Source organism: Vulpes vulpes, chromosome 2, assembly GCF_048418805.1.
Source record: "Vulpes vulpes isolate BD-2025 chromosome 2, VulVul3, whole genome shotgun sequence".
Classification (NCBI taxonomy): Eukaryota; Metazoa; Chordata; class Mammalia; order Carnivora; family Canidae; genus Vulpes; species Vulpes vulpes.
The window spans coordinates 91591813-91617137 of record NC_132781.1 but is presented as its reverse complement, the minus strand read 5'-3'; the positions used below and the strand labels follow the sequence as shown (position 1 = coordinate 91617137).

Genomic DNA, 25325 nt, shown 5'->3' with positions numbered 1-25325 from the left:
TACTACATGTGTTTAACTCAAGATTAAAAATCAAAGGAGTTTTGATGTTCTTTATCTTTTTTCATCTGTTTTGAGTTTAACATATCTTTCTGAACAAAGCCATGTTTGTAAAGGATATTAAGTTTTGTTTGGCCATCTTCTCAACTGCAAGTGTACTCAGTGGACCTTAATGCAAGGTTATGCTCCCTGGACTGATTGATATATAAACAGAAGACAGATGGTGTAGAGATGACTCTGATGATAATTCATTTTTCAGCTAGTCATGAAGATATTTTGATTACAGTGTGTTTAAGTAATTATAACACAGTCTGCAATGTTAGTCTTGCTGAGAAGGGAGCACATGGAAAACAAGTTACGTGTTATCCATGCCTAACAAAGGGTGCACTGTGGTGTAATGATTTTAATTCCTAATGCTAGATTAGGACTGGCAGAGTTTAAAATATGTCATATAGTAAGGTAAGTCAATTAAGTGTAGACCAAATAAAAAAGGTAACTTCACAGTTTTCAGGCATAAATATTTGTTTTGGAAAGTATATAGATGTTACTATATAAAAGAAACTAGTATTTTGACATTTAGGTAACAGTCTGTGTACAACTCGTTAAAAAATTACATGGCTTGATTTTACATTTGCCTGAATCATAATTATCCCAGAACTTGCTTTCTGTGTCATGAATTTAAAACTGAAATCAGAGAGCTTACAGTTCAGTAGCACATTCTATTCCTGCTGTTAAAGTTTTTTTTTAAGTAGGCTCCACATCCAGGGTGGAGCCCAAAATGGGGCCTGAACTCAGGACCCTGAGATTAAAACCAAGCTGAAACCAAGAGTTGGCTGCTTAACCCACTGAGCCACCCAGACTCCCCGGCTGTTGTTAGTTTTGAAAAAAAAAAATCTAAGCCAAATGTCACAAGGAGAAAAAAAATTAGAGTTGTGTGGATAGATAGGCCACTTAAGTTTCATTCCTAAATACTAATTACAGTTTATACTTCTGTTTTTGGTATCACATTAGGATAATTGATCGATTAGATGGAGTTCGTTTGCTGTGGTCCCTGCTGAAAAATCCTCATCCAGACGTGAAGGCCAGCGCAGCTTGGGCCCTCTGTCCCTGCATCCAAAACGCTAAGGTAAGAACAGACTACAAATCAATCCCTTCTTGAATCTCTAATATTATATTGAATACTGTCATCACAGGTCACTAGTTGCTTTCGACTTATTTTTGGTCTGATTTATCTAGCAGAAAAGAGTACTGAATGTTTGTGCCAAAATAATTTTTGAGCAATGTCTTTTCCTGGTTAGTTTTTAAATGCCAAATGAAACTAGGCTCAGGTGGCAGTGCTTACCATGTTCTACCTGGCTGGTGCAATTGAAACAGGTATGTCAGGTAAGTCAAGAGGAAGAAAAGTTGACTGTTCTTATCCCTTGGGTGATAAGAAAATTGTCTGTATATACCTACTACTTTAAGAAACATAAAATTACTTCTATCTTATTTATATAGCTTGAAATATGACAGTGAAAGATCGTTAAGTACTTTGTTACTTTGAAAAAGTAAAATACAAAGAACCAGGGATTAGCATCAATTAAAATAATTAAAATAAAGTAAAATTATTTCATGAATCCCACTTTTCTTAGCTTTCAATAAATACTGGATATAAAACCCATAAATAAAATTTTTACATGACAAAAAAAAGGCTGAACTGGAAGTTTTTTAGCTCTTCTTTTGTAAATTTATTATTTTCTTTAAAGATCTCTTTTCAGCTTGATTTAAAAAATCTAAAGGATTTTACTCCTATAATAAATTTAACATGACTCTAAACATCATTGTAAATATTTGTGACTAGAAATAATCTTTTGTAAAAAGTGAATTGTGATGTGTTTTGATAATAGAAGAAATCTATTACAGACTGGTCAATGAGCTATTTTTTTATAAGAGCAAAATAAGTGTAATAAAACATAAAGATAAAAACACCTCAAGTGTCATCCTACATGAAAATGAACAACAGGATGATACTATGATCATACAATGCAGTAGTGAGAAACAAATGTATTTCAGTAATGTATTCATCAATATCAATACACCTTATAAATATATTGAGCAAAAATACCAAGTTTCAGAAGTAGATATATAACATAATTCCTATTCTTTAAGGTCCACAAAAAATTTTTTAAATGTAAAACTTAAATGATAGTATTTAGAGATCATTTAGGGATCAAGAAAGAGTCCACTAAGGAAATATCACTACATATCCTTGATATCGATAAGCCAGTATTAAGAAGCAGAATTAACTTCAGAGGAAACAGATAACATAAGGAATATAATATGAAATTTTAAAAACTTATATCCTCAGAATGACCCAAGGGGAATACTATACCCAAAAAGGCTGTTATATTAAAAAAAGATATGTTCATAGATTAACAAAGGCTTTTTGGAGATTAAATATAGATTTGGTGTGGCATCTGGGTGGCTTAGTTGGTTAAAATCAATCTGGCTCTTGATTTCAGCTCAGGTCATGATCTCAGAGTCCTCGGGTCAAGCCTCATGTCAGGTTCCAAGCTCAGTGGGAATCTGCTTGAGGATTCCCTCCCTTTCCATCTCCCTCTGCCCTTTCCTCCCTCTAATAAATACATAAACAAATCTTAAAAATATATAGTTTTGGCAAAACAATAAATTTAATAGAAGAGACAAATACTAGATATGATTGAGTAATTATCTGAAAGATAAAGTCTAATAAATAAGAATGCAAAGTAAAAGTAAAAAGAAAGTAGGCTGGTGATGGGGGAAAGTTTGAAAATATAGCACAAGAAAATACACAAAAGGAAAGAGAGCAATTGAAATAAAGAAAAATCATCATTTTAAAAATGGAGGGAAGATTCTGTAAAGTGAAGAGTTAAAGATTCTAGTCTTCAGATTGAAAAGATCCACTTAGTGCCAAGCAGGAAGAACAAAGACAGTTATCTATACCTTGACATAAATTCAGATTGGACATTTCCAGAAAATTAGAGGAAGGGAAAAAATTACATAAGAACAAGGATCACACCAGTATTAGACTTAACATCATTCACAATAATTTGTAAAAGAAAATGGAACAAATCCTTCACTGTCTTTAGAGGAAAGTATTTTTATCCTGGAATTCTATATCCTATAAAAACTAGCATTCAAGTGAGTATAGAGTAAGGACAGAATAAAGACATTTTTCTTTCAGAAATGTCAAGACTCAGGAAGCTTATTCCCCATAAACCTTTTCTGGAACAAAACCCCAACAACTTAGGACTATTTTCCAGCAAAACAAAACATTCTTTAAAAAGAGAATAGCATTTGTTATAGAAACAATAATAAGCAAATAACTCACTGGAATTTATAGGTAAATATAAATTTTTGTTGATAATGTCTCTCAAATTTTAGAAAATTTCTAAGAAAGAATTTAAAATTAATGACATAAAATAAAATAAAGGCAGATAATATTATCACAGTAGCAATCTGAATCTAAATTACTAGATGATTCAAAAAATGTATTAGGTAGTGTAAAGTAACAGGTAAACACATATTAAAAGTCTTTACTTTTCCCAGAGAAGGATGCTATGGATACTGGTTCATTCCCAATCATCACCAAAAATATAAACTTAAATACAGAATTTAATTTTGTTTTATGATGAGATACCATTTTGTATATAGATTAACAGTTCTACATAGTGCTGTTATGTGTAAATTATGTCCTTTATTCTCATGGATTTTAATTACAAATTTGCCTATTTATCTTATTATCTGTAATAAGACATTCTGTAAGAGACACACCAATATCTTCATTTTCATCATTCCTGCCCAGGATTTCTGTCCTGAATATCTGACTATTCTAGCAACCTAAACTGAACCACACTCAAACTAAACACAACCCATCATGCTTGTCTTTTAGCCCCTGGCCCCAAGTCCTACATTGGATCCAAGCCTCTATAAAGAGCTCCTACTTTTCCATTTCTATTGAATCTTCCCTGCGCATTATCTATTCCTACCACTTTAGTGTCTTTGAATTTTTCTCAAGAAAACCTCAGCTCCCATCTTATCACTCCTGAGGAAAGAGCAGATGCATGATCTCTGCTTGTTCACTACTCTTTAAAAAAATTCATTTATTTATTAATGAGAGACACAGAGAGAAGGAAGAGACATAGGCAGAGGGAGAAGCAGGCTCCATGCAGGGACCCCAATGTGGGACTCAATCCCAGAACCCCGGGATCACTCCCCCACCCCTCCCGATCAGAAGGCAGATGCTCAACCACTAAGCCACCCAGGCATCCCTGCTTGTTCACTACTCTTACCAAGAACTACACCCCTCTGTATGCACTATCATTTAGGCAACACAAACATTTGAAGAATTTTAAATAAGGATGTGATGTGAGCAGATTGGTTAATTAGAAAATATGAGTAGGTGATTAATTAGGCTTGTGCAGTGGTTCAGGTGAAAATAATTAGAATCTGACCTGACACAGTGGCAGTGTGGGCAAAGAGAAGAGTCAGTACAGAAATAATTGCAGGGGCACTTGGGTGGTTCAAGTGGTTGAGCATCTTTTGATTCCAGCTCAAGTTATGATCTCAGAGTTGTGAGATCAACCATGCTGGGCATGGAGCCTGCTTAAGATTCTCTCTCTCTCTATCTCCTTCTACCTCTCCCCTACTCTCTTTCTCTAAAAAAAAAAAAAGAAAGAAAGAAAGAAAAAAAAGAAAGAATTGCAAAGTAGAATCAGATATTGGTGTGTGATTGGATATTGGCTGTGCGAAGGTGATCAAGAGAGAGTTTGAGTTTTTGTTTTTGTATTTTAACTTTGACAACTAAGAAATGGTAACTTTACAAAACATGAGAAGACCATGATTTCAGGCAAAGATCGTGGATTTGCAAGGCTCTTGTTTTTTTGAAAAATCCTATTTTCTACGATGAGAAGGTAAATGAGCATTATATGGTCTCTCTCCTTCATCTTTATAGAGCAAAACGTATCTTCCCAAGGTAGAAGGATACCTCAGGGATAGAGTATGAAAGAGGTCATGTGCTCAGAAATGCAAAAAGAAGAAAGCACATTCATAATATTGAAAAATCATATCTTATTGTGTATACAGATCCCAATCTATGGTTTAAGATACCTCAATCTAATGGAAATTTCTGTGATGATGGAAATGTACTCTTCAAATATGGTAACCATTAAGCCCCCTGTGGCTATCAAGCCCTTGAAATATGACTAGTATGAATGAGGAATTGAATTTTTAATTATATTAAGTTTTATGTTAATTAAATTATTTAAATTAAATTTAAGTAACCATATGCAGCTAGTGGCTGTTGTTTTGGAAAACCCAAGTCTAAGATATGCAAATAATGGTGGGTTGTCTTTTAAGGCACCCCTGCAAAGAGCTGTAAACCTGAAGTTTTACATAACATAGGTTACATCCTCACTATGTAAAATATAGAAAGTAAATAAAAACAAGGAGTTTTATGAGTTTTCTCCTACAAATAAAAAATGTTTTTTTAATTAAAAATAAAAGCAAAGGAAAAAAATTACCTATAATCTCAGTACTTGGGGATAACCATGATTAAGAGTTAGATTGGAGTTTTTCCCTTAACAATGAATTGTGAATACCTCTCATATTCTCTCTATATCTTTCCATACCCTGTCTAGTTTCCTTAGCTGTATAGTATTTTGTTTTATGGCCATTTCATAATTTATTTACGCATTTAAATTTCCAGTGTTAAAGGAGAATGAAGTTAGTGAAACAAAAATTTTAATTTGAGCTATTCTAAAAACATGTAAAAGAATGAAACTGGACCACTTTCTTACACCATATACAAAAACAAATTCAAAATGGATGAAAGACCTAAATGTGAGATAGAAAATCATAGTAATCTCTCTGACATCAGCTGTAGCAACATTTTTCTAGATATGTCTCCTAAGGCAAGGGAAATAAAAACAAAAATAAACTTTTGGGACTATATCAAAATAAAAATTTTCTGCACAGCAAAGGAAAAATCAACAAAAATAAAAGGCAATCTATTAAATGGGAGCAGATATTTGCAAATTATATATCTTATAAAGGTTTGGTATCCAAAATGTATAAAAAATTGATACAACTCAATACCCCCCCAAAACAGTAATCCAGTTTAAGAATGGACAGAAGACATGGACATTTTTCCAAGACACAGATGACCAATAGACATATGGAAAGATGCTCCATATTACTCATCATCAGGGAAATGCAAACCAAAACTACAATAAGATATAACCTCATACCTGTTGGATGGCTAACATTAAAAGCACAAGAAACAACAGGTATTGGTCAGGATGTGAAGAAAAAGGAACCCACTTACACTGTTGGTGGGAATGCAAACTGCAGCCATTGTGTAAAACTGGAAAATATTTTTCCTCAAAAAATTAAAAATACAACTCCTTTATAATCCAGTAATTACAATACTGGTATTTATCCAAAAAATACAAAAACACTAATTCAAAGGGATACATGCACCCCTATGTTTATAGCAGAATTATTTACAATAGCTAAACTATTAGAAATAGCCCAAGTATCCATTGATGAGTGGATAAAGAAGATGTGGTACACACACACACACACACATATATATACACTGGACTATTACTCAGCCATGAATAAAACCTTGCCATTTGTAATAACATGTATGGAGCTAGAGAGTATCATGCTAAGTGAAATAAGTCAGAGAAAGGCAAATACCATATGATTTTACTCATATGTGGAATTTAAGCAATAAATGAGCTTAAATAAAGGAGAAAAGAGAGAGACTGAGACAGACTAAGAAACAGATTCTTAACTATAGAATACAAACTGATAGTTACCAGAAGGGAGATGGATGGAGAGGATAGAGGAAATAGAGGATGAGGATTAAAGAATATACTTACCATGATGAAAAAAATAAATAAAATGATACGATGGGGATTAAGGAATACACTTGCTATGATGAATACTTGGTGTTGTATGGAAGTACCTAATATCACTGTGTTTTGAAACTAATATTACACTGTGTTAACAAACTGGAATTTAAATAAAAACTTAAAATGATAAAAAAATAAGCAGGTGATAACCAAAAAAAGAGGAAGTGTGGTCCCACATATTAATTTGGCCAGAGATTTTCTTCTTTAGTTAACACGGTCATTCCCAGATATGTGTCCCTCTAGGACTCTCAACTCTTCATCCAGATTTGTGTTGTAAAGCAGATTCCGTGGTACTTATCTCTTTTCACACTAGATTGTCATTTTACTGTTTTCACCATAATTAATTTTACGTATGTAACCTATAGCTTTTTGCATATAGCATCTCAATTAACTGCACAATTATTTTTGCTTCTGAGGAAACTAAGTTGTCAGATTATTTAAACACTTGCTCAAGATCACATAACTAGAATGGTAACTGAGCCTATGATATGACCCAGTTCTAACTCCATATCCTGTGCTATGGTTCTACCACAAAACAGCTGCCACCCACATCAACAAACAAGTTTCTACAGTTTTCTTTTCATTTTGAAGCTTTTTCTGGACAGTTCCTTTGTGAAGAAAAGCCCTATTGCTCCAGAAAATATGGGATTTCTTAAAGTCTTAGGGCTCTTTTAAGCTTTGAGAACCTCAAAAATGTAAATGCTACAAGCTTAAAAAAATATCATTTAATGTGCCACTTTGAGAGAATATTTCAAATATTTCAAATCTTCGATTTGTCATACAATGGGGTACCACTGTGTTGATAATGGGGGGGGGGCTGTGCATGTGTGGGATCAGACATTATGGGAAACCTCAGTACCTTCTGCTCAATTTTGCTATCAACCAAAAACTGCTGTAAATGACAGAGTATGTTTAAAAAAAAGAAGCTTTAAAAATCATTTAGAATTGTCATTATTTAACTCTCTTTGACACTTGTTCAGTTTGGGAAACTTTAAAATTTTACCTTCAGTGTTTTGTTTCCAACAGTATTTGCCATCCTCAATGAGAGACTAAAAAACTAAAATTTAAAAAGAAAAAAACCACATGCTTTTCAAAATTCACAAAATTAATTGAAAATGAAATGCATATAATTGAATTTTCAAATTTTGAACCATTTATACTCTGAAGTAATTACAGTATAAACCACACAAAGACATTTGGGTCTTGCTGTATTTATTTTAGTAAGCTTTCAACAATGTTTTTATAGTTTATTGAGTAATCCTTTTTCACACTAAACCTAATTAATAATTCAAATCCATGAATTGTTGGGCTCTTTGTTTTTTCAATTCTTTTACCAAGAATTAATCACAAATCAGGAATAGAAAAGATTTGGTTTTGGTTTTGATTCCATTTTCAACCTAGGACATAGTAACTTGAGGGATGAATAATTTTTTATTCCTATTTCATCCACGTATTATACCTAAGGAGATACAGCATCTTCCATCACTTCCATTGGCTTTAAGTAAGTGTGAAAGATAGTTCTCAAATATATAACGATGCCTGAGAGGAACATGTTGTAGTATTAATAATTAGTAAATGGACTGGATTTATACTTCTTAAACACTTACATTTAAATTTTCATTTTGCCTTAAAGAGTTTTGTGACAATACACGAATACAATAAAATAGAAGTTAAAATCATATATTAATATAATTAATAGTATATTAGAAGTCAGCAGTGATTTCATTTAATCTCTGGGCAAATCAGATAACTTCATTAATTCAGCAACATTATTTAGCACTGTTTGCCAAACCCTCTGTAGGTACACATTACATTTTGTATGCCTTTTTAAAGTAATCTTAACATAAATGCATAACATTTATGCAGTTGTTTCCAGTGTTAAAATACAGAATGAGGTTAAACAAAATAGTTGAGACTTTCTAGAATGTTCTTTCACTTGAAGAAAGTAAAGTTACCTTTGACCTAATGGTAGAGATACAAACATAGTAGCTCAGGGAAATATTTTATAATTGACATTGCATCATAGGCTAAAGGGCAATGTTTTCCTTGGTGGTATGTAAAATAATTGCACATTTTACAATCAACTGCCTTTTGGATTAGCTGAAATAATATGGATAAAGATACTTGTAAATGTCTGTATGCATGGAGACAGGTTATGTGTACTGGAACTCTTCTGGGGTCTCATGTTTTATTGAACATCACCATCCAAAATTTATCCTACTCAATTATATTCAATTTAGCATTTTTTTTCTTATATTTTATTTATTCATGAGAGACACACAGAGAGGCAGAGACATAGGTAGAGGGAGAAGCAGGCCCCCTGTGGGGAGCCTGATATGGGATTCCATCCCAGGACCCTGGGATCATGACCTGAGCCAAAGGCAGGTGCTCAACCACTGAGCCACCCAGGTGCCCTCAATTTAGCATTTTCAAGTAGCAGTTTGGATATTCTGTTGTTTTTACTTGAATTAAAATAGTTTTCTAATGAGATTATAAATTCTGACGGAGAGTAGAGGCAGGAAACATTTTCTGACTATGCAGGGCTTCCAGCTTGCAGTAAAATTAAGGAACTAGAAGAGATCTTGCCAGATACTTTGGTCTGTTCTTCCCTCCTCCTCCCCACCCCACCCCCATTCAGGTAAGTTAATGACTCAACTTTCTAGGAAAGATTGTGTTTTATTCTCTAAGAAAGAATTTCCACATAAGATGCTTTGCAAGTCATTTAGGCTTATTAACTTATGAATGATAGGATTTAGCACCATTTTGAAATAAAGAATTTCTTTGTCTGGATTAAGAACACTGACAAAAATGCTGCAGAAATCAGCTGTTGTCAAATACAGCTAAGAGCAACATAAATGGGAAGAAAGCATAAGCCAAGCCTTCAGACAGCTTATGCTATGTCAGGGTCCCTACCACGTCTGTCAGGCATCATGAAGCCTAAGCACACTATGTTTGAGTCCATGTGGAGTGGATATGGTGAAATGTCAACTGTTCAAAACAGATGTTATCCACTTTTTATATTTTTAACACCAGGTGTATTAGAATACATTTTCAGACCTGTAAAGGAAATGAGATGTGAAAATCAGTTCTAGTGAATGCATTGCATCTTTTCTTGCAAAGGAATATTTAAAGCGACATATCAGTGAATGAGCTAGGCAGCAAAGTACTAAGGTACTGACTTGGGGGATCCTTGAGACAAATAAAGATTCATAATCTGATTTTGTACTGCAGCTGCATTATAGTTGTTAGAGACATAAAACAAATGGAATGTGACATCTTCATAGTAAGGAGGATTGACACTTGCACCACTAGACCTCAATTAGAAAACATAACATTTTCCTTCATTTTTGAGAAAGTCGGTAATAGTTTTTGATAGCTTCTCAGTGGTAAAGAAAATATGGTACATGAAAGAGGTATGTTTTGCAAGCTTAATAATTCTTTGTTTCTTCTTTATATGACTGGAAAATCAGAATGTGAAATATGAACCTGTTTTATGTCATATATAAAACTTGGAAGAATATCCAAGACAGAAAATAAGCATTGTTCATCAGTTCTTGATAGACTGAAGAACAGAAAGCTGAACTGAAATAACCACAAAAAATTCACTGCATATTTTTCTAAGTCATTTTATTTAACAGCGTACCATTGTAAGGTGAGAGTTTTTTTGTGTGTTAGGCTTAAGGAAAATTTCTTGTTTTTTTTCCAATTAAGCTTGCTGAAAAGGATAGAGATCCTCATGACCTCTATAGTGATGTTATTTAGTAAATTTCATGAGCCCTAAGTATGGTTGCAGACAAAGTACTGTGTAAAAAGTCTGAGAGAATTGTAAATAGAAGTGAAAAGCTATTCCTTTCAAGCTGCATGATCAAACACATTTTTGGGAGAAAAACAGTGGTTGAACAGGTGTTCAGTATTACAAACTTGTGATGCAACAGCTGGGTCTGGCAAAAATCCATGTATTAAATTCTTTGTTCTTAAGAAGCAAAACTCTGCTGCAGAGCGTCAACTCAAATTTGTGACGCTCTGGTACATTGATACATTGCTTCTAATTATTTTCTTGTCTTTCACCAACATTTATGAGAACCATTTTCTTTCTTAAAACATCGTTGCATTTTTATGTTATTTCTTTTTTTGTATATTTTTATTGCAGTTTGATTTGCCAACGAATAATATAATACCCAGGGCTCATCCCGCCAAATGCCCTCCTCAGTGCCCATCACCCAATCACCCCAACCCCCTGCCCACCTCCCCTTCCACTACCCCTTGTTCGTTTCCCAGAGTTAGGAGTCTCTCATGTTTTGTCACCCTCACAGATATTTCCCACTCATTTTCTCTCCTTTCTCCTATAATCCCTTTCACTATTTTTTATATTCCCCGAATGAGTGAAACCATGTAATGTTTGTCCTTCTCTGATTGACTTACTTCACTCAGCATAATACCTTCCAATTCCATCCACATCGAAGTATTTACCTTACCATTTGGTGGGTATTTGTCATTTCTAATGGCTGAGTAATATTCCATTGTATACACAGACCACAGCTTCTTTATCCATTCATCTTTCGATGGACACCGAGGCTCCTTCCACAGTTTGGCAATATAGTATTTGATTTTCTTAATTCTGTTTCTTTTCATTAATTTTTAAAAAGTTTTTAATAAGAAAAAGTGGAAGTTCAGATCTGTTCATTTGCCTTTTTATCAGGCTAATTTATATTAAAGTGTTATATTATAACCATCATTTTTTAATTAGATAGGAAACAGGTATTCTCATTTTTAGAATAACTAATCTGCATGTATTGTAACCCACTTGTAGAATTAGGAAGAATACTCCAAATAAGTAATATATCCATGAGATCATTTGGCTTTGTCACTTCCCTAAACTTAATTTTGCTAGCTGTTTAGAAAATAATGTCTGGTTCTGAATTTTGATCTTCGAGGAAAATAATCGCTAGTAATTTCAAACCCAGTGGCCTAAGGAGCTCCTCCAAACAAAGTAGCTTATCAGAGACATTTGTGAATGATTCTCCAAAAGGGAAGAGAAAAAGTTACTTTCTGTGAGGTTGGAATACACGTTTAGGCAATTTTAGCCAGGAATGTCAAGCACTGAGTGTGGATGAGGCCAGCTTCCTGACTGCAGGTGTGACGGAACACAGCTGATCAAACAGCACAGGAATCTGACATCACACTGTTTACCTTCAGCTGCCCAATGACCCATGCCCAATCAGGAAGCCAAAGAGAAGCTGGAGAAGGCATGTGTAGTGGTGTAGTTTCATACTAAGATTACTGCCATAAACATGGTTTATGAGCTTTGATTTGGTCATGTTTGGACTGTCAAATGTATAGCTGTCCAATGGTGCACCTAACAGGCTACACAGTTTCGTTTTGTTTTAAATCTGAAAGCTCCTTAAAATGGGATCCATGTTTGTGTTCTGCCTGCCTATTTGGGGTCTGCTCTCATTTTAAAGTCACCAAACAGTTTGAAGTATACTCATCTGGCCCCCAGTTCCCCAAATCCTAGAAGATTAAAGTGAATTGTCTTACAAATATTTTTTTTTCCGTATGCCACATTTTCAAGTGGTGGATTCATGAAGGACCAAAACAATAGTGAGGGTGTTAAACGGCTTATCTTCAGACTTCAGCTGGAAGGACCACCCCATCTAAGGTCAAATCTGTGGCTTTCACCTAGATTCCTCCCCTGGTCTGGGGCTGCTCTCCCCTACCATGTACTTCTCAGACCCTACCTCCAAAAAGGGCTGCCGTGTAGGTTGCTAGTGTAGGAGGGGATGGAGGTGTAATATACAGAATGGAAAGTTACAACCAAAGGGATAGCCTATTTTTTTTTAATTTAAATTTTAGTTAACATGTAGTGTAGTATTGGTTTCTAGAGTAGAATTCAGTGGTGCATCACTTGCATACAACACCCAGTGCTCATCACAACATGTGCCCTCTTTAATACCCATTACCCATCTAGCCCATCCCCACTCTCCTCCAAGAGACATCTCACTGATGTTCCTAGTCACAACGTTACACCACTCTGTTTCTCTAGACACACATATTTACACAAGAAGTAGCCATACACAGTAGTTAGTAGTGTTTTCCTGCCTCCTTTCATGAATGTGGAAGCCCCTGTGTACCCTTGTTTTTAAGAAGTGAAATGGATTTGGGTCCCATGCCTGGAATACTGTTATTATCCTACTTCTAGACCTAAACTCAGCCTGCTCAAACTTTAGCTTCATTGGATTATTTTCTTCTAGGTTTTTTTTTTTTAATTTATTTTTTATTGGTGTTCAATTTGCCAACATATAGAATAACACCCAGTGCGTCTAGGTTTTTATAGTTCAGGTCTTACATTAGGACTTTAATCCATTCCAAATTATTTTTTTTTAATATAGAAAAGGTAAGGGTCCAACTTAATTCTTTTTGCATGTGGAATCCAGTTTTCACAACACTATTTGTTGAAGAACTGTCCTTTCCCCATTGAATGGTCTTGGCAGCCTTGTCAAAAATCATTCCACCACATAGCCAAGGGTTTATATCTGAGTTTCTTATCCTATTCCCTTGGTCTACATGTTTGTTCATATGTCAGTACCACACTCTTTTAATTTCCATAGCTTTGTTGTAAGTTTTGAAATCAGGAAGTCTAAGGAGTCCAACTTTTTCTTTTTCAAGATCATTTTGGCAGTTCAGGGTCTCTTGAGATTCCATATAGATTTTAGGATGAATTAATTTATTTTGGCAAGAAAAAGTATTGGGATGTTGATAGTCATTACATTGAATCTGTAGATCACTACGGATAGCACTGCCATCTTAACAATATTAAATCTTTCAATCTATGAACAAAAGATATCTTTCCATTTATTTGTGTCTAATTTCTTTACCAATCTTTTATAGTTTCCAGTGTACAAACCTAAAAATTCATTCCTAAGTATTTTATTCTTTTAGATGCTATTCTAATTGGCACTGTTTTCTCAATTTCCATTTCACATTGTTCATTGTTAATGTACAGTGCAAACACAACTAATTTTTGCATATTGATTTTGTAACCTACAGTGTTGCTGAATTCAGTTACTAGTTCTAACCAGTTTATTACAGAATTTAGGGCTTTCTACATATAGGATCATGTCATTTGTGAATAGAGATTATTTTTTTCTTCCTTTCCAATTTAGATCTTAAAATTTCTTTTTCTTGGGGTGCCTGTGTGGTACATTGGTTAAACGACTTGGTTTTGGCTCAGGTCATGATCTCAGGAGCATGAGATCAAACCCCTTGTGAGGCTCTATGTTCAGCATGCAGTCTACTAGAGATTCTTTCCCTTTCTCTGCCCCTTCCCCACTCACACACTCTCTCTTACTCTCTTTCTCTCAAATAAATAAATCTTTAAAAAAAATAAAATTTCTTTTTCTTTTGAATTGGACTTCTTAAGTACTATGTCAAATAGAAGTGATAAAAACAGGCATACTTGTGTTGCTCTTGACCTTGGAGGGAAATTTTTCAGTCTTTTCATCATTGATCATGATATGAGCTGTGAGTTTTTCCTATCTGGCTTTCTTTATGTTGAAATAATTTCCTTCTATTCCTAGTTTGTTGACTTAAAAAAAAATCATGTAAGGGTATTTGATTTTGTTTAAATGCTTCCTGTGCAGGAATTGACATGTTCTTATGGATTTTTACTTTCATTCTCTTAATGTGGTATATTACATTTACTGATTTTCTTATGTTGAACCATCCATACATTCTAGGAGTAAATCCCATTTTGTCATGGTGTATAATCCTGTTGAATTTGGCTTGCCAGCACTTTGTCAAGAATTTAGCATCAATATTCACACTACTGGTCTATGGTTTTCTTTTTGTATAGTGTCTGTCTAGCTGTGGTATCAGAATCATAAACTGAGGTTGAGAATATTAGCTCTTTAATTCTTTGGAAGAGTTTCAGGAAGATTATTGTTAATTCTTCTTTAAATGTTTGGTGAAATTCACCAGTAACACCATCTAGTCCTGGGCTTTAACTTGTCATGAGCTTTTTGATTGCTGTTTCAATTCTCTAATTATAGATATATTGATTTTCTATTTCTTCATAATCCAGTCTTATTAGATTATGTGTTTCTAGAAATTTGTTCATGTCATCTAAGTTATTCAACTTGTTTGCATACAACCATGCATAATATTCTTTTGATCTTTTTTATTTCTTTAGAATTGGTTGTTATGTCCCTTCTTTTATTTCTGATCTAAATTACTGGAGTCTTATCTCTTTTTTTTTTCGTGGTCAATCTAGCTAACAATTGGTCAATTTTACTGATCTTTTTCAATAGCCAACTCTTGGTTTCTTTTATATTCTCTATTGTTTTTCTATTTTTTTTCCCCTCTAGGAAATAGATGGGGTTTCTTCTTTAACCCATTGGTTATTTAAAAGTGTGTTATTTAATTTCCACATATTTGTGAATTTTCCAGTTTTCCTTCAGGTGTTTATTTCTGTTTTCATTCAATTATTGTGTTTGGAAAAGACACTTTTTATGATTCCAGTCTTTGAAAAAAATTTAGACTGGTTTTGTGGCCTAAAATCTTTAGTCTGGACATTTAGTCCTGTTTGTGGCCTAAAATATTTAGTCTTGGACAATGTTCAGTCTTTTCATCATTGATCATGATATGAGCTGTGAGTTTTTCAATGTTCCAAGACTAAATGTTTGGAAATAATCTCTCTGTCCCTTTCTCTCTTTTTTTCTACTGTGACTCTCATAATGCCTATACTGATCTCTCTCTCTCTCTCTCTCTCTCTTGCTCTCTCTCTCCCCTTTGCTGCTTAGAATCAGTAATTTCAAATGACCTGTCTTCAAGTTCACTGATTCTTTATTTTGCCTGGTTGAGTCTCTTTTTTATCTCTAGTGAAATTTTCTATTTAGCTATTGTACTTTTCAGTTCCAGATTTTCTATTTGGTTCCTTTTCTTTTTTTTTTTTTTTTCATTATATCTCTTTGTTCATATTCTCATTTTGTTCCTATGTCATTTTCCTTATTTCCTTTAATTCTTTGTGTTTTCCTTTAGCTTTGGGATACTTAAGACAATTGTTTTAAAGTCTTCCTGATAATTCTGATACGTTTGTTCCTTCGGGGATGGTTTCTGAGGATATATTTTGTTCCTTTGAATGAGCTGTGTTGCCTTGTTTCTTTGTATGTGTTGTGATCTTTTAAGTGGGCATATGAAAATACAGCCACCTTTCCTAGTTTTTCCACATTGGAAAAGTGGAAAGTTAGTTAACAAGATCCTGTCATTTCTATTGGAATCAGCCCAGGGTGAAGCTATAAGGTCTTTAGAGGTCTTTTCTGGGCATGTGTTCTATCTGGGCCTGTGTGTATCCTTTTTAAAAACTTCCCTGTGATTATGGCTGTGTTTAAATATCTTAATTTGTCAAAGAATCTCACTCCAGCTTCTCTTTGGGGGCATAGATGTTTTATTATATTCCTCTGTTTGTAATCTCTTGCCCCCAGGTATCTGTGAATCTAAAGTCCCCCACACCACAATGCCTGCCACTGCCTTCCATAGTTTTTGCCACCTCAGGTCCAAACTCTGCCACAATTTCCTGTCTGAGCTCTGAGTGAGGTGAGATAGAAACCAGTCTCTCTGAGGTAGCCCATAGGCAGGCCAGAGTGTTGCAGATAATTTCCAAGGTAAGGAACTGGGAGTTGATCTGCTTCCTCCTGTGTCATTGCCTGGAAGAGGGTGGGACAAGAGAAAGAAAAAAATGCCAGGAAATTTCCTGAAGTTTTTATTGTGCCTTTTTCTTACTTCTTTGCTATAGATCTCTGAACTGGTTTCCAGAGCTCCTATACAGTTTATATTAGTTAGTCTGTGGTTGTTTATTTAATGTTTCCATGGGGGGCAAGTGTCTGGAACTTCTGAGTCCACTATCTTGATAGTGTCTCCATGCTTTCTGATGAGAAGTCAGCTGTTAATATTAATGAAGTTTCCTTTCAAATGATGAGTCATGCATAGTTTTCAAGTACAATTTGCAACTTTCAAGATTCTCTATCTTTCACCATTTGACTATGACATGTCTAGGTGTTTATATCTTAGTTTATCCTTCTTGGAATTCATTAAGATACATGAATACATAAGTTAAAGTTTTTCATCAGATTTGAGAAGTGATTGCCATTATTTCTTCAAATATTCTTTTGGCCCCTCGTGTCTCTCCTCTTCTTCCAAAACTCCCATATATGTAGAATGGTATGCTTGATGCTGTTTTATAGATCTCTGATGATGTGGTCATTTTTCTTCATTTTATTTTGTTTCTGAAGACTGGATAGTCTGATTGGCCTATCAGATTCATTGGGTCTCAATAAATCAAGTTCATTGAGTCTCTCTTTTGCATGCTGAAATCTGCTGTTGGTCCCATGAAGTGAATTCCAATTCAATTACTATACTTTTCAACTGAAGAATTTCTAATGATTCTTTTTTTTTAAAGAGTGTATTTATTTATTCATGAGAGACAGAGAGAGAGAGAGAGAGACAGGCAGAGGGAGAAACAGGCTCCATGCAGGGAGCCCGATGTGGGACTTGATCCCAGGTCTCCAGGATCACACCCTGGGCTGAAGGCGGCGCTAAACTGGTGAGCCACCTGGGCTGCCCTCTAATGTTTCTTTTTTATATGTAATTTCAATCCCTTTATTAATATTCTCTACTTCCTGAGATACGGTCTCAAACTTTAGTTGTTTGGCATGGTTTCCTTTAGTTCCTGGAACTTATTTTTAATAGCTGATTTAAAGTCTTTATTAAATCCAAGATGGTACGGGCTTCCTTAGGGTCCAGTTTTATTGACTGATTTCTTTCTTTGGTTATATTTTGTGGTAAACATTCCCCTTTCTTTGTATGTCTCATAATTTTTTTTGGAGAAACTTAATATTTTAAATAATATAATGTAGAAACTCTGGAAATCAGGTTTCCTCCTTCTCAGGGGTTGTATTTTTGCTATGTGTTGCTGTTTTTGCTTTTGTTTCTTTGTTAGTTACTTTCTTGTACTAATTCTATAATATCTGTATTCTTTGTCACTATGGCCACTGAGATTTCTGCTCAGTTACCTCACTGGTCAGCAAATGAGTTGACAGAAATTTCCTTAAATTCTTTTCACCAGTAGGTTTCTCATCCTTTGATGAGGTGTTCTGTGTATACTTTATGGCACACATTGAACACTCCAACAGTTTGCAACTTTACCCTTCATTTCTGCTTGTGTAGAGCCTCAAAGTCAGCCAGAGATGAGCATTTAGGGCCATCTCAGGTATTTTCTGACCATACACATGCCCTTCAGTTATATATGGCATTTCAGATCCCTACAAAAATGTTGGAGTTTTTCAAAGCCCTCTATGGACATCCCATTCTTAAAATTTTCCTTTTTAATTATGTTTGGGCCAGCCTCTCATTTGTCCGAACTGATGAACTTATATTACCATATCAAACAGGTTTTATGTTAAATAATTGCCACTGATAGTTTTTATGACACGCCTTGAGAATAGGGCTTTCCTTAATGAATAAGCCCTGAGGTAAAGTCAAAGCTTTGGAGCTTTTCTTAGAACTTGCCATTAAAGTCAAATCACAAGTGTTCTGTTGGGATAGAGCTTTAGGCGGAGCTCCAAACACATTCTTCTCCTCCTATGGCTGCTAGGCTACAGGTATTCTCAGATAACATAGTTTCTAGCTACTATCAAGCTGGGGAGAGGGAGGTGGGAATAGGGAAAGTTCTTAAATGCCACAAAACTTATTGTTCTTACTGAGATCAAGCCATTTTTTCTTGCATAAACATGCTGAATTATGAACTTTTCATTATATTCTAGAGTTCTAAAGAAATTACTTTTGCCAATTTTTGCTACTGTTCTCATTCTTATAGAATGATTCCAGAAGCGCCCTCCCTCATCTATTCTTTTATTATTATTTTTTTTTATTTATGATAGTCACACAGAGAGAGAGAGAGAGAGAGAGAGAGGCAGACACAGGCAGAGGGAGAAGCAGGCTCCATGCACCGGGAGCCCGACGTGGGGTTCGATCCCGGGTCTCCAGGATCGTGCCCTGGGCCAAAGGCAGGCGCTAAACCGCTAAACCGCTGCACCACCCAGGGATCCCTCCCTCATCTATTCTTTTTTTTTTTTTTTTAATTTATTTATTTTTTTATGATAGTCACACAGAGAGAGAGAGAGAGAGAGAGAGAGGCAGAGACATAGGCAGAGGGAGAAGCAGGCTCCATGCACCGGGAGCCCGACGTGGGATTCGATCCTGGGTCTCCAGGATCGCGCCCTGGGCCAAAGGCAGGGGCTAAACCGCTGCGCCACCCAGGGATCCCTCCCTCATCTATTCTTAAACTAAATGTGGGCATTTCAGATCATCATCCATGTACTGACTTTGTAATAGCAACACAGTCTGAATTGTGCACATCAGTCATTCTCTATTCTAGATGCACATTACCTTCAGAGCTTTAAAAAATATATTCTCATGCAAGAGCCCCATCCCCATTCTATGTATTGAGACTATGGCCTAGGCATTCATATTTCTAAAAAAAAAAAAAGACTCCAGGGGCACCTGAGTGACTCAGTTAAGTGTCTGACTCTAGATTTCAGCTCAAGTCATGATTCTCAGAGTTCTGGGATCAGGCTCCATGCTCAGCAGGGAGTCTGCTTGAAATTCTCTCTCTCTCTCTCTCTCTCTCTCTGCCCCCCACTTCTTCCACCACATGTGTATGCTCTCTTTCTCTCTTTTTCTAAAATAAATAAATCTTAAAAAAAATCACTCCAGATGATTATAATATGAAACCAAATTATTTTTTTTTATTTTTTAGATTTTATTTATTAATTCATGAGAGACACACAGAGAGAGAAATAGAGAGGCAGAGACACAGGCAGAGGGAGAAGCAGGCTCCATACAAGGAGCCCGACAGACTCCATCCTGGGTCTCCAAGATCATGCCCTGGGCTGAATCAAAACCGCTGAGCCACCCGGGCTGCCCTGAAACCAAATTATTTATTTTGAATTCCACAACATAAAATAGTATCTTAACATTTATGAGGCTCCTAATTTGCCAAATGAATGAATACATGAATGAAAGTGATTTTAATAAAATAAACAAATTTATTATCTAATTATACTCAAGGACATATTTTTTTGACAACTCATTCCCATTTGGCTCTTAAAACAGGACTGACATGTAGTAAAAATGTTGCTACTTGAGTTATATATATTGAATATATTCATAAGGGTGAATGACATGTGGAATAAAATAAATTTCAAGTGCTTTTTCCTTAAGTTGGTATTTTGTTGTGCCAACTATTGGTAACATATACATTCTCAAAATATTAGAAAAATAACACTAGTAACAGCTATTATCATATGCCAGGCACCTTGTTATATGCTTTATATGTATCCTTTTAACAACCTTCAGGAGGTAAATACTAGCTCCATTTCATAGATGATGAAACTGAAGTGAAGTTATGTAACTTGCTCAAGGCTTTATAACTAATAGTGATGAAACTTAGATGTGCCCCCCCCATGTGTTTTCATTATACGACTTACACTCTTAAACCAGTAGTTTTCAAACTTTGGTATATATTGGAGTCATCTAGAGATATGTATGGTTGCTGACTCCCACCACCATACACTTAGATTTAATTGGTATGAGGTCCAGCTTGAGCTTAGAGAAAGTTAAAAATTCCCCCTTGGAATTCTAATGTGAAACACAGTTTGAGAACTACTGCCTCAAAAACTATTTTTTTCTACCTCTCCTAAGGAATTTTTTTTAACATAAGAATGCTTAGATAAATTACTTACCTCAAAATATCCAGATGGTTCGCTTGGTTTTTCTAAGTTTTACATAGAAATACACTTTTGCAAAGTGAAATTTACATCTAAAAGCTTCTCTCTTTTATTTGAAAATTGCTCAGTCCATTTTATGCAATAAAAGGAAACTGGAAATCCCATAAATGCAGGATGTGGGAGTACTGGCCGTATAATAATTCACTTAGAAATGATACAGGGATTTTGGCTGACAAAGCTTAATGTGAACAAATAGGGCAATGTAACTGCTGAAATAGTAGGTGTGATTGGCCACACTAGCAGAAATACTGTATCTATTTCATGGAAGATAGGAATTCCAATGCACTCTCCTCTAGACAGACCACATCTGACCATGTTGTGTTAAACGCTGGGTGTGTTTTAAGAGAAACTTTGATAAAAGAGAGAGAGGAGACCCATGAAAGTCATTTCATGTGAAAATTAAAGGTACACATCACAGAAGATAAGGTAGACAAGATATCTGGCTTCAAATATTAGAAGACCATTCATGAAAATGAAGATTAGTTGCCGTTAGTATGTTATTTTTCAGGTTGGTTATGAGTTAAATAGACTCTTATCTATCAAACTGAGATATTAACCACATATTTACAGAAAAATATGATGTAATAGACCAAACAAGTAAACCTTTTGAAAACGGTCTCTCCATAAATGAGAGACTCTTGGTTTTTTTAAATAGTATTTCATGTAGTTAAACTTTTTTTTTTTCCTGTCAAGATTATGGTTTCAAGTGTCATTCTTAGTGTGGTCCATGCAACTCACTGTTCAGCGGCATCTGACTGGATTTTAACCTGAAGTTGCTTGACAACTGTGTGTTATTGAGTACAAGTGGGAAGAAGTTGTAAATATATCTAATATTGCTTCTCATGGTTCCAGTGGGGAGAGAAGGAGGAAGCAGGGAGCGGGGCGGTTGGGGGGGGATAAACTCAACATCAACAGCATCATCCGATGGCTGCAGGAAGTGAGAGGGTCCAAGCCTGGTAAGAATGTCCAGCTACAGGAGAATGAAATCCGAGGACTGTGTGTAAAGTCCCGAGAGATCCTTCTCAGTCAGACTATCCTACTAGGCCTTGAAGCGCCACTCACAATAGTGGTGATATCCACGGGCAAGACTATGATTTGCTTCAACTTTCCCACCAGAAAGCAACAGTCTGTGCCTTGGGGACAGGGGAAGCAGTCATCGGAGACTACCTGCCCCTTACTGGCTTACAAAATCAAATATCTTGAGAATTTTTTTCTTCTCAGAGGAAAACATGAGTGTGCCAGCATCAATAGAATTTATGGATTTTATGATGAATACTGCTTTAACTGTTTACCGATAGCAACCATTGTGGATGAGAAGATATTCTGCTGTCACAGAGGTTTATCACCAGATCTTTGATCTATGGAGCAGATTTGGCAAATTACGTGACCAACTGATGTACCAGATCAGGGTCTTCTTTGTAATCTTTTGTGGTCTGACCCCCATAAAGATGTCTTAGGCTGAGATGTAAATGACAGAGGAGTGTCCTTCACATTTGGTGCAGAAGTGGTTGCAAAATTTCTCCATAAGCATGATTTGGATCTTATATGTAGAGCCCATCAGGTGGTTGAAGATGGATATGAATTTCTTGCAAAGACGCAGTTGATCACTCTGTTTTCTGCACCCAATTATTGTGGAGACTTTGACAATGCAGGTGCCATGATGAGTGTGGTCGAGACTCTAATGGGTTCTTTTCGGATTTTAAAGCCTGCAGAGAAAAAGAAGCCAAATGCCACGTGACCTATAACACCTCCAAGGGGTATGATCACAAAGCAAGCAAAGAAATAGATGTCATAAAAAAAAAAAAAAAAAAAAAGAAATAGATGTCATTCTGACACTGCCTAGTTGGGACTTGTAACATAGAGCATATAACTTTCATTTTTAAAACTGTAATGTATATTGGTCAGCTTGCTCAAATAGTGTGTTTAGGGGGCCCCCTCTTCCATTTTTTGAGTTAATGAATGGTATTTGCTGGTTATAACAGCAAATGAAAGACTCTCCATTCCCAAGAAAAAAAGTTTTGTTTTTTTAATTCTGTATTCCTTTTGCAAACAACTTTAATGATGGTGTTAAAGTTGTACAACCCAGAACAGTTTATCCTAAGGGGTAAGTGTACAATTGATCTTTTTAAAATTCAGCTCAACGCATGAATAATGTAAATGCTCATTCTCTTTAGGATATAGAGAGCCCTAGGGTGCTCAATCTGTACATGTTTTTGTCATGAAGTGCATACTGTTTATACAAACCACTGTGAATATATATATATATATATTTAATTTTATTTCAAAGGGATTGCTTTTTTTCTTTCATTGTCTTATCATGTACAAAATATTTTTTATAGTTATCAATATTAGGATTAACTCAGCCTTGCCAGCATCACTGGTATGATGTATATTTAATTAAAGTACACTTTCCCTTACCATATATTCAAAATGATGATTAAAGCCATTATTTAAAAAAATATATCTAATATTAAAAATTAAATGCATATATGTGCACACATATGTTTATATAATAGCTATTTTATGATAATTTGACTTACATTTGTTCAGCTTTTTGTACCAATTATATGCTTTTTTCAAAGTCATCATTTAAGAATGTCATTTAATTAACCCTCTAAGCCTCTGAATAGGATACACAATGGCTTCTCACAATTTAGACCTCCTTATTAATATAATAATGTATCTAAAACAGAATCAACACAGGACATAGGAAGATATCACAGAGAACTGTGATATTTAAGAAAATTATCATAAATTAGGCTAGGGAAGTAGAGAAAATCAAAACCATTAAATTTATTCTTTGTTTTTTTTTTTTGTGATTTAATTTGATAGAGCTACCCTCAAAGTACAATGCATTTTCATCCATGCAAATCTACACTCTGAGGAGTGAATCAGTTATTTTATCTGAAATTAATTTACTTTTACTTCAGTTTAGAATGAAAAAAAAAAGGTAATAACTGATATCCTCACCTTGATTTTTGAAGAACTGCATTTGAAAGTTGAAGGTAGTTCTAAATCAGTAAAAATTTTTTAGCTGTTGGACTTGTTAACTCCTAGAAACAGAACAAGGATCTTACTGTGTGACAGAGCGACACAAACAGCCTGTTCTCCTTGTGTATATATGTTGTATTTAGAATTTTTAAAGCATTTGATGTAATGAATATACTTTTAGGACAAGATTTGCCTGTTCGGTTTTGGTTTCTCTGACATGCTGTTCTAATGTGAAAGTAGCATTTTTGGAATTTTTTATATGCAATGTGCTATTTTTAAATCTTTTTCAAATACTGTATTATGCATTGTATGGTCTCTGTATGGCATAAAACAGTATTTTTATAGCCCTTCTGGTTAAAAATTTTTGTTCTTAAGTCATGTTATGCTTGCCTTGTATGTGCTTTAAAGTTGCATTATGTATATCTCACCTCATCAGAAAACTGCCAGTTCTTTTCGCTGGAGGCAAGAGAAGGAATTTCATACCCATTAGTATAATTGCTCTATGCCCAAACATCCAATTTTCTGTTTTATTCATTAATCTGTAAATAACGCCTTAATATTTTCCTATTAGTTGAATTTTAACCAAAAGTATTTTGTTACTTTACATTTTTCGTCCTATTTTGTGTATTTGACTTGACTTCAGTTCATTTGAACTTGACACTTTTTCCTGCTTGTTTACACATTCAAGCTTTAATAGCATTATAAAGGTGTTTCATATTCTCTCTTTCAATTACTGTTTTGTTTGTCTTATGGACTGTCATTGGCAAAGTAGCTTCATCTCTTTGGAATTATTAATCCTCTAAATTGTGAAGATTCTTCTCACTGTTTATAACTAGGTCTAATCTGGTAGATATAATTGTTGGCATTTTCTGGTCTAAGCACACAGTGTATAGCAGAAATGAGAAATCAGGAAACATAAAGTGGATTTTTAGTTTTGTCACTAACTATTCATGAACCTTGACCCTTCCCATCTTATAAAATGGGGGGGGGGGGGGTTATCATGCCTCCCAAAGGCAGAGCTGTGAGGATCAGAGGAAATAGCTTTGTGGAAATCCTTTGTAAACTGCAAAAAGCTAGACTGTTTTCATTGTTATTACTATTATTATTCTAATTGGGGGTTTTTGCATGACAGATGAAAATGTGAATTGTGCACAACCAATATCGCACCAGTGGTGAGTTGGCAAGGCCTAGTTTTTAAGATATGTGAGAAGGTGGAAAATGTGTTAAATTTGCCCAGTTGTTTAGCATTAGTGAAAGACAGTTTTGGCAGAATAATTACTTTTTCCATTCTCAAATATACTGTCTCCCTTTCCATAGAAACTATGTGAGGCAAGATGTCGTATGTTTAGAATCTTTAAACCTAAAAGGGAAAAAGAGAGAGAGAGAAATCTCACCTTCCAAGCAAATAAACAAACTTTGGCAGGACCTGTAGGCTTGAGTCTAACATTTCACTGTCCCACAGATTGTAAACATTATAAGACCTTGGTGAGCCATGCCCATGATCTCATTGAGATTTTGGCTCCCTCTATCTCATACCATGCACCTTAGGAAGTTCTTG

General features: G+C 35.0%; 1 protein-coding gene and 1 pseudogene across 4 annotated transcripts in view; both read left to right on the top strand.

Annotated features, from left to right (window-relative positions):
• Positions 1-25325, top strand: part of ODAD2 (outer dynein arm docking complex subunit 2) — a 184941-nt gene that overhangs the window by 94368 nt on the left and 65248 nt on the right. For all 4 annotated transcript variants that reach the window (XM_072749250.1, XM_072749251.1, XM_072749252.1 and 1 more), the window contains one exon: positions 1009-1123. In XM_072749250.1, coding sequence (XP_072605351.1) covers positions 1009-1123 — 115 coding nt within the window. The remainder of the gene's footprint in view (positions 1-1008; positions 1124-25325) is intronic.
• Positions 17974-22554, top strand: LOC112921554 (serine/threonine-protein phosphatase PP1-gamma catalytic subunit pseudogene; annotated as a pseudogene).